This window comes from Homalodisca vitripennis, chromosome 1 (genome assembly GCF_021130785.1).
Source record: "Homalodisca vitripennis isolate AUS2020 chromosome 1, UT_GWSS_2.1, whole genome shotgun sequence".
In the NCBI taxonomy this organism is placed as follows: domain Eukaryota; kingdom Metazoa; phylum Arthropoda; class Insecta; order Hemiptera; family Cicadellidae; genus Homalodisca; species Homalodisca vitripennis.
Genome location: NC_060207.1, coordinates 29564043 through 29580030, shown reverse-complemented (window position 1 = coordinate 29580030; position 15988 = coordinate 29564043). Strand labels below are relative to the sequence as shown.

At 32.2% G+C, this 15988-nt stretch overlaps 1 protein-coding gene across 2 annotated transcripts in view; it reads left to right on the top strand.

Moving 5' to 3' along the window:
• The first annotated feature begins 5121 nt into the window (after window positions 1–5121).
• LOC124359061 (failed axon connections) overlaps window positions 5122–15988 on the top strand; it is a 57288-nt gene continuing 46421 nt past the window's right edge. For both annotated transcript variants that reach the window (XM_046811478.1, XM_046811470.1), the window contains exon 1: window positions 5122–5525. In XM_046811478.1, the coding sequence (XP_046667434.1) occupies window positions 5256–5525 (270 nt within the window). In that variant the 5' untranslated portion in view covers window positions 5122–5255. The remainder of the gene's footprint in view (window positions 5526–15988) is intronic.

Below are 15988 nucleotides of genomic sequence, written 5' to 3'. Positions count from 1 at the left end.
CAGTATAGAGATATCATTGTCAAAAGTGGAAAAAATAATGTAGTAATTGACATGACAAACCATTTTAGGAAAACGGACAACTTGGAGAAAGAAATAAAACTGTTGAACAGAACAAAAGATTGTTTAAAGGGACAGGTTAGGTTCAGAGATGGAATCAAGTGGTTCAGAACTGACACGTATGGCTACTACATGTTTAAAGAATGCTAGACTACAACATGCCCTTGAAACAAGTGAACATCAACAGATCAATGAAGGATGATGAAACTCCTAATCTGGAAAACCTGGTTCTTGAAAGGGATCTGAACAAGAAAAATCCGGTAACAAGAGAGAAGATTGACAACCTGCGGGAGCAACTTAAATACATTCCCGAAGAACACCAGTGGTTCTACCGAAACATCATACCTGAACATGACACACAAGAAGATCAATGAACAGTGCCATAAGTGCAAGAAGGATATTACTATGTAACAAAAATATCGAAACGATTAGCTTACGATGTTTTATGCATGGTTGCACATCCACCGTTTCATGTAGCTTATGGCGAACAATTTTAAATTTTTTTTTTAAGATTTGTGTAAAATGTCTATCAATGTTTTTATATATTTGGTAATAAAAATTAGTTTGTTCTCATTTAATTTGATTGATTGAAACCTAGAGTAACCCCTTTATTCAATATGGAAGGTCCTCAATAACAACTACACTATAATGGAAGAAGGGGCTATGTGATTTATAAATTTGTTAATAAATAGATGCAAACTCCACTCAAGTCTAAAAATCTATTCAAAAGAATTTGATAATTGTTGGTAACACACCCTAAAAAAATTGGAGTTATAGAGTGTACACTTAAAAACCTCCAACAAAAAAAACTTTGAGGCCAAATATCTCAAAACTTACTTTTTGTTACATAGCCCCTTCATGCACTCACCCCTGCAATTGGCAACAAACGCTCAATCTGACTTTGTCAACGCTTGACAGGTTTTATCACTGGCTTTTAATTGAATCACTGAATAAGAATGAATTAATTTCAGTTTCTGGGCTCTTTAATTCATAGTAATTTATCATTACTGATTGCATTTTAAACTTTAATTGTTAGGTTGTGGATTATTAAGTTTTATTAATCTATTAGTATATTAAGTTAATTATTCACCACAGACTATATTTTGACTTAGCATGTTTTTGTGCAAACTCATGTACCTGGATTCTGTCTATGATTGTAATATATTAATATGACAATAAAGATATCATTATTATTACTTAGTGCTGTTTGATCATTATCCTGCTTATTATTTTTTCGTTATGGAAAAGTCCTAGTCGTTACAAAAGGTGAAAAGGAACATATTTTTATTAAAGTTGCCGAGTTAGAGCTATCGAGGCCTCTCTACCACTCAAGGTCAAGATGGTTATAGATACTACAAACGTTGAAGTGAATTAGAAGATACTATTAATATAAGTCTTGGACAAGCAGAATGTTTTTCTATCGCTAAGAAAAGATTAACCGATTTCGTTTCTCATGTTGCATTTACATGAAACTGATTGCACGGTATTTACGCTCAAAGATGGTTGCAGCAACAGCTACTGCTGCGTCAGCAAAAAGAAATCAAGTTGTTGAAATTGACGATGATTGCATTTATTTCTCAGTGATTGTTCATTTTCCAGTCACCTACCAGTTCAAGAATTTAGTGCTAAACATGGAAACTAACAAGATAATGCATTGCATTGCATTGGAGACATTAAGCGTAATACTAGAATAGATATGGTCCTTTATTAGTGTACGTAGCTAATGCAGTAGGCATGAATGATTTATTGTTTTCGTTATCCACATTAACACATGATCTGATAGTGATGCAATCAATTTATGACCGGAATATTTTTTTACAGTCATGACCCATTGAGATAACCTCTCTGAAAACTGAAAAAACTTTAAAATTTTGTTTTTACACTCACGAGGAATTACGGGTATATAAATTAAGAAATTTAGGTATTTTGCAACCAGACCAAAATAAAAACTGCTAAAGTGTAAAATGTGAAATTTTATAGCTTCAGAGAGTAACAGTTTTGAAAATTATTTATAACTTAAGGAAATTGTAATTTTAATTATATACAGAACTAACAAGAAGATTGGGCTGGCTGTGCATATTCAGATTCTAGTATAATTCTAAGCTAAAATGAAGAATAGTTTTTTTTCTAATAGCTGCTAAACAAAGTGAAAATTAGAACAGATTAATTTTCATTTTTACCTTAGAACCACACATAGAATCTCAAAATGCATAGCCAACCCAACCTTTTTGTTACAACCTGTATAGTTTAAGAAGATTATTGAATTTTTTTAAATGATAAAAACATCATTTCCTCCAGTCATCTTAGATGTACATACCGTAAATAAATATTATCCTTATCTTCAACCACAGTACGTGGGCTTAATTAAAAGAAGCCCCTAAATTCTGCTTTAAATGCTTACTTTCTTCATGGGATCCTAACCTATGTTTTAACCTAAGGTATCTCAAATGGCTGTAGCTAAATCTTGTCGTACTTTGGTATTTATTATCTAGAGACCACTATGTTTAGTATAGTTTTTCTTGCCGGAAAACTAAACTAAAAACATTATTATAAAGAACTGACATCGGTTATTATGACGATCGGTTCTTGTTTTCTGCCTCCCGAATGGAAGCGATGCCAGTAAGAAGTAATCCACTTTGTCCCTACCTACTTCTTGTTCTTACGCGATATAGGTATGTTTAGCCCCAAAGTACCGATTTTGGTTACAATTAAATAAAATTATTCCACCCAAAAACTAATTGCATTACCTTGAACTAGCAACATTAGTTGCACGTTTGTCTATATTAGTTGTGTAACTAATATAATCAATGATTGCACAGTAACACAGATCAACCTCTAGACAAACGGATGCATTTGATTCTTGACGACTTTCATGAAAATAATCTACAAAATTAAGTAGACATTGTATATATATATATATATATATATATATATATATATATATATATATATATATATATATAATGGTAGCACATTCACCCGGCAAGTGAGAGATCCGGGTTCGAGTCCCGGCGGAGCAAGTACTTTTTGCGATTCAATGTTTATTGAAATTAAATAAGGCTATTGCCATTTATACAAATTTAATGTAAATAAAGTCATTTGACAGGTATTTGGTCTTCCGATCATATGTTAGTTTGGTTATTTAAACACATATGTGAAAGAAACAGCCAAATACAAAATAATTGAATCGTAAAAAGTAAGCGCTCTGTGGTGTAATGGTAGCACATTCACCCGGCAAGTGAGAGATCCGGGTTCGAGTCCCGGCGGAGCAAGTACTTTTTGCGATTCAATGTTTATTGAAATTAAATAAGGCTATTGCCATTTATACAAATTTAATGTAAATAAAGTCATTTGACAGGTATTTGGTCTTCCGATCATATGTTAGTTTGGTTATTTAAACACATATGTGAAAGAAACAGCCAAATACAAAATAATTGAATCGTAAAAAGTAAGCGCTCTGTGGTGTAATGGTAGCACATTCACCCGGCAAGTGAGAGATCCGGGTTCGAGTCCCGGCGGAGCAAGTACTTTTTGCGATTCAATGTTTATTGAAATTAAATAAGGCTATTGCCATTTATACAAATTTAATGTAAATAAAGTCATTTGACAGGTATTTGGTCTTCCGATCATATGTTAGTTTGGTTATTTAAACACATATGTGAAAGAAACAGCCAAATACAAAATAATTGAATCGTAAAAAGTAAGCGCTCTGTGGTGTAATGGTAGCACATTCACCCGGCAAGTGAGAGATCCGGGTTCGAGTCCCGGCGGAGCAAGTACTTTTTGCGATTCAATGTTTATTGAAATTAAATAAGGCTATTGCCATTTATACAAATTTAATGTATATATATATATATATATATATATATATATATATATATATATATATATATTAGGAGAGATTGATTATCTACAAATTAACTTAACCTTGTTATGTATTCCTTCTCCATACTAAGTATCTCGCTTTGAAAAGTACAAAGACAAATTTTACTGCTTCTGAGTAGGGCTCCTTATGGCGCCTGTCAATTAAATAATATTAAATTCCATACGTTAAGGTTAAATGACTTGAAGAAATCTTTCCCTAGAATTATTTTAAACTAAAATATATTCAACGACAAATTTTTGATTCGAACTCCTCTCAAAGTTTTAAGTGTTTAAAGTTTTAAACTTGAATACATTCCTAAAAACCGTGTTTTGGTAGGTCTCTTTAAGCACATAGAAAGAAAAACAGTGTTTAATGATTTTTCTAAATACAAAATGAAGTACACTAAATATAAGTTCATGTAATGCCCTTATTTCTTTAATTAAATTACCGAATAATAACTGTCTAGTAATACATATAGCTTAATGAGTTGATATTTGGAAAATTTGACATTACTTGTAAGCATTCAAAAATATTTTCTAAACCACTAATCTAAGCCCGAGACACTTATTTCTCTCTAAGAATTAGCCTGTTATGTCTCCCTCTATTTTTATCTTTGAAGAAAAAGCACACGATTGTAGGCTATACTTTCATGTAAATCTATAAGCATTTTAAAAATGTATTCACACAAGTACACCAATTATATAATTATGTCATGCACTGATAACTTGCAGTATTTCTTCGATGACTAAGAAGTAAATTATGTTATTCTATTCATCATATAATATAGTATCTAACTACCGGATATAACTCAATACAGTGTCAATTATTCATACAAAGTCATTCTACGAACAAGTTTTGTCAACGTTTTGTGTTTTAATTGAAACAAACATTTATTATGCATTTGGAGAGACTGCTTTTAATGTTAACCGAAGACAATAATTTTACATTGTGAATCAAACTATAACAGTTCATAATAAAAACTTATGATTAAAAAAATAACATTCAGTTTTTAATAATGTAGTAAAATTGTGCTAAAATTAAATTAAGTTAATATTATTAAAAGAAAAATAGAAGGGTGTGTCATGTAATGGACTACTTTACCCAATGAAAGGTTTAATATTATGGGGCTGTGGGGTGGGGCAGAGACGCTCTTGACTCTCGTAGTAGGTGACGTCATGGCTTGGGTTGCCGCGTCCGGCGCTGTTGCTGTCGAGTGTCAAGTCAACCAGTCGGGCAAGTTCGTCAGTGTGGAGTAGCGTATAGTCGCGCTCCTTCAGTGTCCATTTTCTCGTTGTTTGTGAAAACTCATCAGAGAATTTGAACACTCAGGATAATGGCTAGTGAAGAAAACAACGTTGCTGCCGAGACCAAAGAGGTTCAGGAAACAGCTCCTGAAACTAAAACAGAAACGAAGGAAGCTCCTGAACAACCGGCAGCGCCTGCACCCGAGCCTCAACCACCAAAGCCCGTTGTGCGCAAAACAAATTTCGAGAAAGACATTGTGTATTTGTATCAGTTTTCGCGTACTCCGGTAGTTCCATCACTCTCCCCTTATTGCCTGAAAGTTGAAACCTGGCTGAGGCTTGCTGGGCTCAAATACGAGGTAAGTTTTGCATTGCATTGTTTGAAAGCTTGCTAGACATGGACGCCGCCATTACTGTTGTGTCCGGGATGGGTGCCGGGAAACAAGTCTTTGTGGTCGAGTTTGAAGTTGAAATGTGCCGTTTTTCTGAATGAAACAAACCATTTATTTGATTGTAATATATTTGTTTCCATGTCTGTTAGCAATATATATACTACATCGCATTGAATTTCACATATTTCATTCATGAAAATAAAAAAAAATCTGTGTTGAGAACTAACCTAGCTATGAATATCTTATTTGTCACAATTTATAATATTTAGGCATATAATTAATATTGTTTCAGCACTTCTCTGTCAAAGACATCTTTATTGCCAGTTTTATTTTTACAATGTTTGCAGTTGTCTTTCTGAATGAGTAAAGAAGATAATATTAGGATCTAAAGAACTATTTTATTGCCCAGCAGCCTAATTCACTTTGCTTTTTTATTTAAAATGTAGCTACTTATTATTATCTTTTATGACTTGTGCTATAAAATGATATTTGTCAATCCACGTATTAATTTAAAAATAATAAAGTTATTTGTTTTACTACTAATCAACTTTTATAACTAGGCCTATCTAGATCACTTTTTATGTCTGCAGTAGCATTTTCCAGGTGTAGACTACAAGCTAACTATACCTATATTTTAAAACTATTTATAGCCTGGTACATTTCTGTTTCCGTTTACAACAGTCTTTTTAAAACAATTACATTAAAAATTATATGCTGGTCTATGCTTAACTCTAGGCCTACTGAATTTAACTTTTTATGTTCCCAACGTCTAAATTTCAGGACATGGTGTGTATTTGCAACTTTTTGAAATGCAAAAATATGTCTGTAGATAGGCTAGTTTTTAATTGAACATTGAATTATTACTTTTTAGATATAAAAACTTAACTATTCTATTATTTTAAATGGCCTATCTGTAGTGTAATTTGATCGACATTCAGATTTTTTTATGCTTGGTAGTTAATCAGTATTTTTAAGTAAACATTTTATTTAATATTCAATTTATATTTATACAAACAAATAAATGTAAGGAAGTGGATGCAGTATATTAAGCGGCAACCAAGTCCATTGAATCACGGAATCAAATTATCAATTAGAATTTTATTAGAAATACATTCTAATTTAGGCTAGATATTTATAATTAATTATTGCTAGCCTAGCCGATTTTAACCCTTTGCATTGGTAAGCCGGTAAATATGGCCCATACTTATCTCTTGCCGGGGAGACTCATGTATAAGCGGCCTACACTCATTCGGTTGTTTTTATCGAGTGAATAATTTAATATTATAATTATTTAACCATATTATTTCAACTGTAATAATTAATGTAAGCAATTAACAGCAAGAAGAAACTAATTTTTGGAGAATTTAAAAATGGTGATCAATATGAGAAAATTATATGAGAAATTTCTATAAAAACTTGTGTGGGTTTAGCACCTGGTCGCCTATGTTGAGATTCCTTTCCTCCATTCCACAAAAGCGGCTGATCACTGCTATCCGGTTAAGCTATAAATATTGTAACGTTTTCCTAATATGTAGGTCTAGGCCATAGTTGGTTTTGTTATTATGTGTTATTTTAAATATATATTATTAAAATTTTAATGTATTATTCTTGTTTATAATGTATTACAACTAGTGTTGTATACGATTATTATACAATATCGAAGTTTCATAATATATCGAATCGTTAGGCCACTCATTAGTCATCCTCTCTTGCCAAGCTCAGTTGTAGAATTACAGGTAGTTGTCCTCTCAGCTAGTGGCTGGCTGGGTACTGTGTCACCACATGGCACTTGCGTAACTATGTATGTCACTTCAGTTCTGATTTAAATGGCAGTATCTGACCTTCGGTTCTTTAAACAAAATTCTCAAACAATTTACAAAGTTTATTAGGCTTCAAGGTTGAGACTTTATCGATTGGTTATTCATTATTTGTTTGATTTTAAGGGATAAATTTATAGGATACATTACAATAACACTTGACGGTCGGATAAAGAAACAATTCTACACAATATTTACTATGGTATGTGCTGCAAATTGAAAAATTATTATTGTAGTTACTTATTTGGTCGAGAGATTGCAACACTTAACCAGCCACATATATGGATTGGATCGAACTGTGCAATACAGTGGCCCACATGTGGCCTAGTGGGCCTGATGAGCAGAATGGCCAAAACAGCGAGGGCCATTAGGAATGGCTTGGGCGAGCTAAGGGACAGAACGTGGTCATAAAACTCCTAACGTCAGACAACACCTAAGGTGGCCGTAGTGCTCCGTATGTGAGCTGAGTGGACAAATCACATAAGTTCAACTCCGAGCTCCAAAAGTTAATGTATGTAATGACAATATGGTTTAAATAATTGAAAAGAAGTCAAATCATTAGTTTGGTATTGGAGTATTAATGACCACAAATACAATGGTAAAGAAAACTCGTTTTTGAGTCACGTGCTGTTAGTCACATTTATTCTGTAAACTAGTAAGGCATAAGTTTTACACTTCTTTGTTTTTTTACATTTAATAAATACACGTAGGCCTAGGTTGTTTTTAATTTATCATTAAATTATTACTTTTAGGATATAAAAATTAAATTCTACTATACCTAATATTCAATAGTCTACCTGTAGTGTAATTTGATTCAACATTCTGATTTTTTATATTAGGTAGTAAATAAAAAATATTGTTTATTTTTAAATAAATAATTGCTTAATAATTAGTTAAGATAATTGAAAAAAAACATTAGCCTACTTTAAAGTCTTTTTTCATCGTATTAATTTTAAACTATGTGACAGAGTAAAAAAGTATTTCTTATAAAATAAGATAAATTTATGTAAAATATGTTTTTCTGGGCCAAACCTAAAAAAAGGTTCAAACTTAATAAAAGTTCCTTCATTGTTAACCCTAGAACTGGTAATGGTGAATCTCTCTACTGGAAAGGCATTTTTGGCATCTTTGAACAGTAGGTTATATTTAAAAAATTTGTAAAAAAAAGTAATAGAATTCTAACTTACCCCATTATGTTGCATATTGTTTTATTCAGAAGGAAATGCTCTTGCATTTGATACTGTAATTCTAGTTTCATTGTGCTGTTTAGGCACACCTCTAGTGTCTAAAAAAGTCTGTTGAACTTTCCAAGTTCATCCCTCTAAAACAAGTATTAACAATTATTATATGTAAAATTTATCATGTACAAAAAATAGCAAACACATACTTATAACAATCACAAGTAAAATATATATAGTTTTATATAATAAACATAACGTTTCAAAATTATAAAAAGGCTACTAAATTATCAAAAAGTATGCATTTTCTAGCAAAATGAACACCTGTAATTATAATCTTTTTTAAATCATTTCTTTATTTCTTCTTAGCAATTTGAAGAAAATGGGTTTGTCCTCTTAATCACAATGTTTTTACTTTATAATTTTCTATGTAGGATTACAAAGACTATTTTTTATCTTTGTAATGGCGCGAATCAAGTCAACTAATTAGAACAGCTGATTACAAATATCTGAAACTCAAGATGTAACAATTTTTAAAATATTACTTTGATGACTGATTTTTGGAAACTTAGATTGAATTATAGCACTCAGTAATTATAATTTATTATTAAATAGTATAAATTTGGTGGCTTAAAATACCCCTGTACTCAGGGCGAATCACCACGGAGTAATTAATGTAAATTTTCTCAACTTTACATTTATTGTAGCCTATTGCTATTTAAATGAATAGAATTTGAACATTAACTTAAATATATTTACTTTATGTTTCTAAATTAGTTTAAGAAAGTAGTTCCATTCAATTAAAAGATTAATTTTTAAATGTATTTTCAAAATGTTAATGGTCTTTGCATCAAACTTACAAAATTTAAGACATCTTTTCCATGCCGTGATTACATTGTATTGTTAAATGATTTTATAACTGATATCTCCAATTATGAATTTCATTTCAAACAACAAGGGTAGATGACCTAAATGTATTAAAATAATTTACTCTAAATTGTCTTTAAAAGTTAAATTAAAAATATTATTTAATATGAATATTTTTAATCAAGTCTTATGGGTCACTGTTATGGCGTCTGTTTATTTATTTATTTTTTTTTTTTTCAAAATTTATATGAGTGAAATGAATCTGATATATTAGGCTAAACTATTCAAATAAACTTTAGTATAATGATCCTGAGTCAATAGTGTAGGATTTCTATGAACTTCTATAACAGAGTCTAATAGTTTAATTGTTTTTATCATGATTATAATTTCTCTTTGTTTTTTTAAAGGCATTTAAAAAGTCAAATTAGAGGCAACAAAGTTTGTGGTTATAGTTCTAACAAGACTAACAGAATTGTTTCTGTTGTTGACCAGTAAGCTAAGCCAATTTGTTATAAAAGCTGGTTAGCAATAATAAAGAACCACAACTGCTCGCAATGTTCTGTGTCATCAAGATACCTAAATCCAAGATTGGATGTAAGACTTACACTTAATTTATTTTACCATAAAGGTTTTGTGTGCAAAGTCATTTGCTTTAAAAATTATGTTAAATAGGACACATATTTTTACAATTTTAGCAAAATTAGTCTATAAAGGACAAATGTAATCCTAACATTTTTTTGTTTTATTGGCTTATTTACCTATACACCTTGAAGTCTGACAGGAGAAAATTATTGACATGTTTCTAGAATAAAAAAAGCAAGTGGTAGGTGCATGTAGCCTAGGGGTATATGGTATTTCGTACAGTATAAAACTGTTAACGTCCAGATATTACAGTTATATTGGTATGAATGCATTTTATAGGTTGTAAAGTAATAAACCCTGATGAAATTGTTCGAAGGAGATGCTTCAATACATACTTTTTTACTATTTATGAAGAAATTGTTTTGAGCCTACATAATGCCCTTTGGAAATTATAGGAAAATATTTTGGATTGGTCATTTATTGTCCTAAGAAAAGAAAAGATATGCACTTATAACTAGAAGTTTAAAATCAAAGTGATACTATGTTTTTTATGGCCATTACATTTTCTAATAAATTTAAAAAATTGAACTGACATTCTCACATTCTCCCATACAATAATAATAGGTCGCTCAATCTTGGACATTTAGAATTTTTATTTTAGGGCACCTGAGCTTTGCATTATCCAAGTTCCACTATATTTCAATATTATCCCTTATAAAGAAATGAGAGCAGTATGTATAATTATTGGTATTATACAGATACCACTCTGTCCCTATCTTACTAGTTGTACCACTAAAGTTAACCTTTACGAGCATCCATGTGATCTGAGCTTGTATTTAGATACTATCATGAGGGATATTTTACTTCTCTTGCCAGAAGTGTAGAGTGATGTTGGAAAAGTACCTACATTCAAGCTCAGACCTGCTCGTATAGGTTAACTTAAACTTTTTATTTTTTTAATATGTGCTATGTATTATTTACTTATAATGTGCACTAACACATAGTAGTTAGGGACAGAGTAGCCTCCATATAATACCAGAGTAGTAAGAGCTGGTTCAAAGTATTATTAAAGTATTATTAAAGATTTCTTGATTTTTTACAGTGATTTTAGGTATTGTACACCTCATGTGTGATTTGTAAAATTGGAACACATATGACTATCAAAGGATTATCAAAACTTCTCCACACAGGCTTTTAAAGTTTCAATATTAATTTTATGAGATTTATTTTGCTAAGTTTAAAATAGCTGAATATTATAACACACAAGAAGTTCATAAGTTCATTTCCATATCTTATGAAATTATTTTTGTTTAGTTTAAAATAGCTCATTACTAAAACATAAGTTCTAATATTAACCCTCCATCTGTTAAATGATTAGTGAGTGAGTAGTCCCTAAAAACTGTTTCTCGAATGTTGAATGACTAAGTCACTAGTCGATTTTGCAGTCATCTATTTAATCAAACTTTTGCTATAGAAAATAAAACTTAATTATTACAAATATTATACCAAATTAATTGTGATGTTTCACTGATTAATTTGATACATAGTTTATTTAAATAATAATGTGTGATAAATATGCACCAAAATTAAAAAATTGCAATATAAATGTTGGTTTACTGTGTCTGGTCGTGCACTTTGCGTGAAAAACAGGACTTTTCCCCATACTTTTGCTGTGGGAAACATCGTTTAGGAATGAGTTGGACTACATCACTGTGTTCAGAATTTATTTCTCAACAAAATCATCTGCTTCAAACATCTGTTCGTTGTTATATGTTGTAAAGAAAGAACTTAGTCACAACCATTGTTTACAAGATTTCTCTAATGTTAGGCGACTAGTTTCCGCTAGTATTTTGTTATTTCTCGTAATATTCTTAGAGTTGTGTTAGTATCAAACGACATCAAATTTTTTCTTTTGCATTTTACCATTAATTCATTAAGTGGCATAGATATCTTCAAGGAATGAGTAAATTATTGATGTTTATTTTATTATCAAACTTTGTAATTTCGAGAGGACTACAGCCGCCATATTGATGCACCAGCATTAATTACTCATTGTGTATTCTCAACTTTTATTTGTGAATTCTAAGCTCGTACCTATAAACTATACTGTGATCAATGCTTTATTTGTGATTCATTTATTGTACAATAATTTAGTGACATTCACAGGTTTGTAGGCTAAATTTTGATATAAAAATCTTTACACTTAGGTCTACGCCTAGATTACAAATAATATTTCTTTCATTATTTTTTATTTATTGAACACTATGAGTGACCTAGTAAATAAGTCAGGTAAACTTAGACAATGAGATTTTATTATAATAAATTTATCTCATTTTAAGCCTTTTCGAACGGTATAGGCCAATTATGTGTTTTTTACAACTTTCATTTCTTGATAAAACACTTTTATGATTTGTAACAAACATTGTTAGATATAAAAGTATCATATATAATTTTTTTCTGAACTTTTATGCTCTACAACATAGAAAAGATCTCAAAATATAATAAGCACACAGAAAATTGTTGCATCAAATGGCATTCCAAAAATTATGTTATTATTTTTTCTATTGAAATTATAATATAAATTTGTCCAAAGTATACATTAATTGGAAAATCGAAAATTGTATACCGTACTGATTACACAGGTACTTCAACTGCAATAGTATTAAATTCACAATCTGTTTTTATTACCTGTAGGAGTTTTTAAAATGATTTTATAGTTTATTTGTCAGTGAAGTGCGTGAAACCAACGTCTTACATTGAAGCTTGATTCGTTTTCAGACTGTTACTTTTCCTCGGTCGTAAAAAAGTTTAACAAACCCAGACACAATTTGAGGCCCACAAGGGACGTCGTGGTGAGTGAGATATTGTGTGGTGTAATCACGGGCGATACATTTATCATATCACGCGAGCGACAATTACCCAGGTTGGATGACGTACCCGGCCTCACTGGATCAGCAGTTACCAGTATGATTACAGCCAGAACACGAGCCAGTGTGAGGGGGTGCGGTAATTATAGAAGCCGAGGGCACACCCTTCCCCTCCTGGCAACAACCCCATTGACATTCCGGCCCAGGGTCCGCTCCCGGCTTTGGGGGTGAGCTTAGCCGTAAAACCTTTGAAGTAATGAACAGGTAAACAACTCTTTTGACACGTACCGTGGTTACGTCACTCAATTTGTATAATCCGACGTTGCCAACCAAACGTGTTTATGTTAACAACAACGCTAAGAACGAGTGTGAGGAGATTTGAGTATACAAAAGGTGCGTAGCTAAACAGTGCGTAGTTGGCCAGAGGAATGTGCCCTTGACTCTCCCGTGGCATACATACCGACCTGGCTTTTGTAAATGGCAGAACGGAAGCGCACCTCGGCTATGCAAGGTTGCTCTCTGCATAATTCATCCTGCATAGTACAAATTGTGCGGTTTGATGGGACTTGTGCCGTGTTCCGGCATCAGCGTTTGTGCTTTGTTGCGTTGTCCATGCGGCTTAACGATTTTTTAACGGTTCGATTAAAAAAAGCTTAAAAACTTGTATTATCCCACCAATAATGAATGACTTTTAACTCCTTAAGGGTCCATCCATCAAGGATTCTGTATAACATAAATGTACTGTAAGGTCACGGTACGGGATGTAACAATTAGGTATTGAGGAGGCAAACAATTAAATATAAGTTACATTGGTAATACCGCAACAAATAGTTGCTATTGTATGGTTTTGAATTTTTTAAACTAAATAGTCAATATTATCATATGTAACTAAATACTTTTTTATAAATAGCGAGGTTTATCATAAAACATATAATGAATACATTACATACATACATGTCGCAAATTATACTGGTCCTTTAAAATATTTTGTTTCCATGTTGTTTGGAAACTCTGAAAGTGAAACACGTTTGAGGAAATAGTATGTGGCAAATCTTTTCTAGTTCTCTTTATCCAAATTAATTTTTTGAGTTCCGTTTTTTTATTAATAATGGTTTTGTTTACATTTTGTAATTTTTTCGTTTGTAATGTTCAAACTTATTCGTGCCATTTTGTTTTAGTTTGGTAAAAATCTTTTGTTTTATGTTATTGTTGTTTTGTTACAATAAATTATATGCCACTTGTTCTATTCTTACATTAATTATTTTATGTCAAGAAATACCCTTATCACGAAAAAAATAGCCAGCGCCATTTTCTACCAATAGCTTTTTTAAGGCCGGAGAAACGTCTTTGAATAGTGAGGGCTTTGTGTTGAATGGATTTCTCAGAATGTGTCATCATTCCTTTCGCTTGCAACTCTTGAATGATTGGAAGACGTGAGATGTTTTTTTCTTGTCCATTCATTAACTTACATGGGCGTATTTTAGATGTCATTTTCTGGTTGGCGCCGGTTTCGAAAACAATTGTTGACCGGAAGTTTATAGGGCGCGCCCCAGAACAATGGACCTAAGGCCGTCTCCAGGCCCAGGTATTTTCGTTGGGCGTGGTACTCTCGGCGATGATCTATATCAGGTCCGAATATGCTCAAAATGGTGATCTTTAAGAACATGTCATTTCTGCAACGGACATTTTCGCATTAAGTGCATAGAGGCTCGTTTCATTGACAAAACTACATTACGTATATTCAATGAGCTCTAATGCCAGCTGCATACATTGATGCGGAAGTTATGAGTCTGGCCAACTTAGACAAAGATTACTTTTCTCACCAATGTTGTATTAATCACGCGCTATTACTGACATGCTGGAATGTCGATGGTATTATGTATATGCTAGGGTAATTTCATTGAAGTAAACTGATGATTCATGTCAGGTGGTGCCGGTGTGACATGTAAGGAATGCGAGGCCAGACACTCAAGGCTAAGGAGGAAGTGAGGGGTGACAAGTCAAGTGAGCCATCAAGTCCTGCAGTTTGCGAATGAAGGCCGACTGAAGAGTTATACTGACTGCACTGTCTCACTGACTCGTGTGCTTCCTGGAACATGTCTGTTTCGTCGCCTAGCACACTCCTAAAACAATAAAATGCTCATAAATACTACGAATAAATAACCCTTTCAGTCATCCAGATTTTGGTGGAGGTCCATGTCAGTTAGAAACACGATTTCGGTCTATTTTCTTGTAAGGTTTGAATAAAGGGGTGAGGCTCAAGTCAAAGAACATCTGTTAAGATTGTTTAAACAGAGACCATTTCGAATTTTGACTAACTTGTGAAGAATTTCTAAAAACATTTTAAAACGAACAAAGAAATTTCTAAATCTTATAGGCTGTTTCTATATTATATTAAAACCAACTTTTACACGTATTCCAGAAATGCTACAAAATAGATTTAAAGGCCTGAAAGATGAAGTGACAGGTATAAAGCTATGTTTTGCCATTGTCCAGTACAATACACTTATAAAATCTTAAGTCTCCCAATACACAAGGGCATAACGTACACAATAAGAATATTTCCATGTTAATTAATTTTCTTCTTTGCTCACTGCTTTCAATACAAATATATTGAGATTATTGGAATCAATTTATTTGTGTAATTTGCAGGATGCAACAATACAAGAGTTAAGCAGTTGGGTGTTCTCAGTTGGTTATTTGTAAAGTGATAAAGTTCCACTTTACAACAACATTGAATTATTCTCTTGAATTATTTGCTTTCCGTTTAAAATAAAACCTGCTTTAATTTATTTTAGTTATCTAATAAAATACGTGTTCCTGTTGACGTAAACCATATAATGTGTATTGCAGTAGATATAATATACGCGACTGTCGTAGAACTGCGATAGTGACTCATGGCTAGGGCGGAAGTGCACGTCCATGTCCGGTTTCCGCTCGCCTCACCTTACGTCGTACTGGACGTGTCACACTGTTCTGTTGCGTAATCCTTGAGGAATGCGTCACTATCTACTGATATTTCATCAACCCACTCTTGATCGTGTATGTATAAGGAAGGACATTTAATCTTATTGAGGTTACGCATCAAACTTTCAAAGATTATTCTTGAGTGATTACTT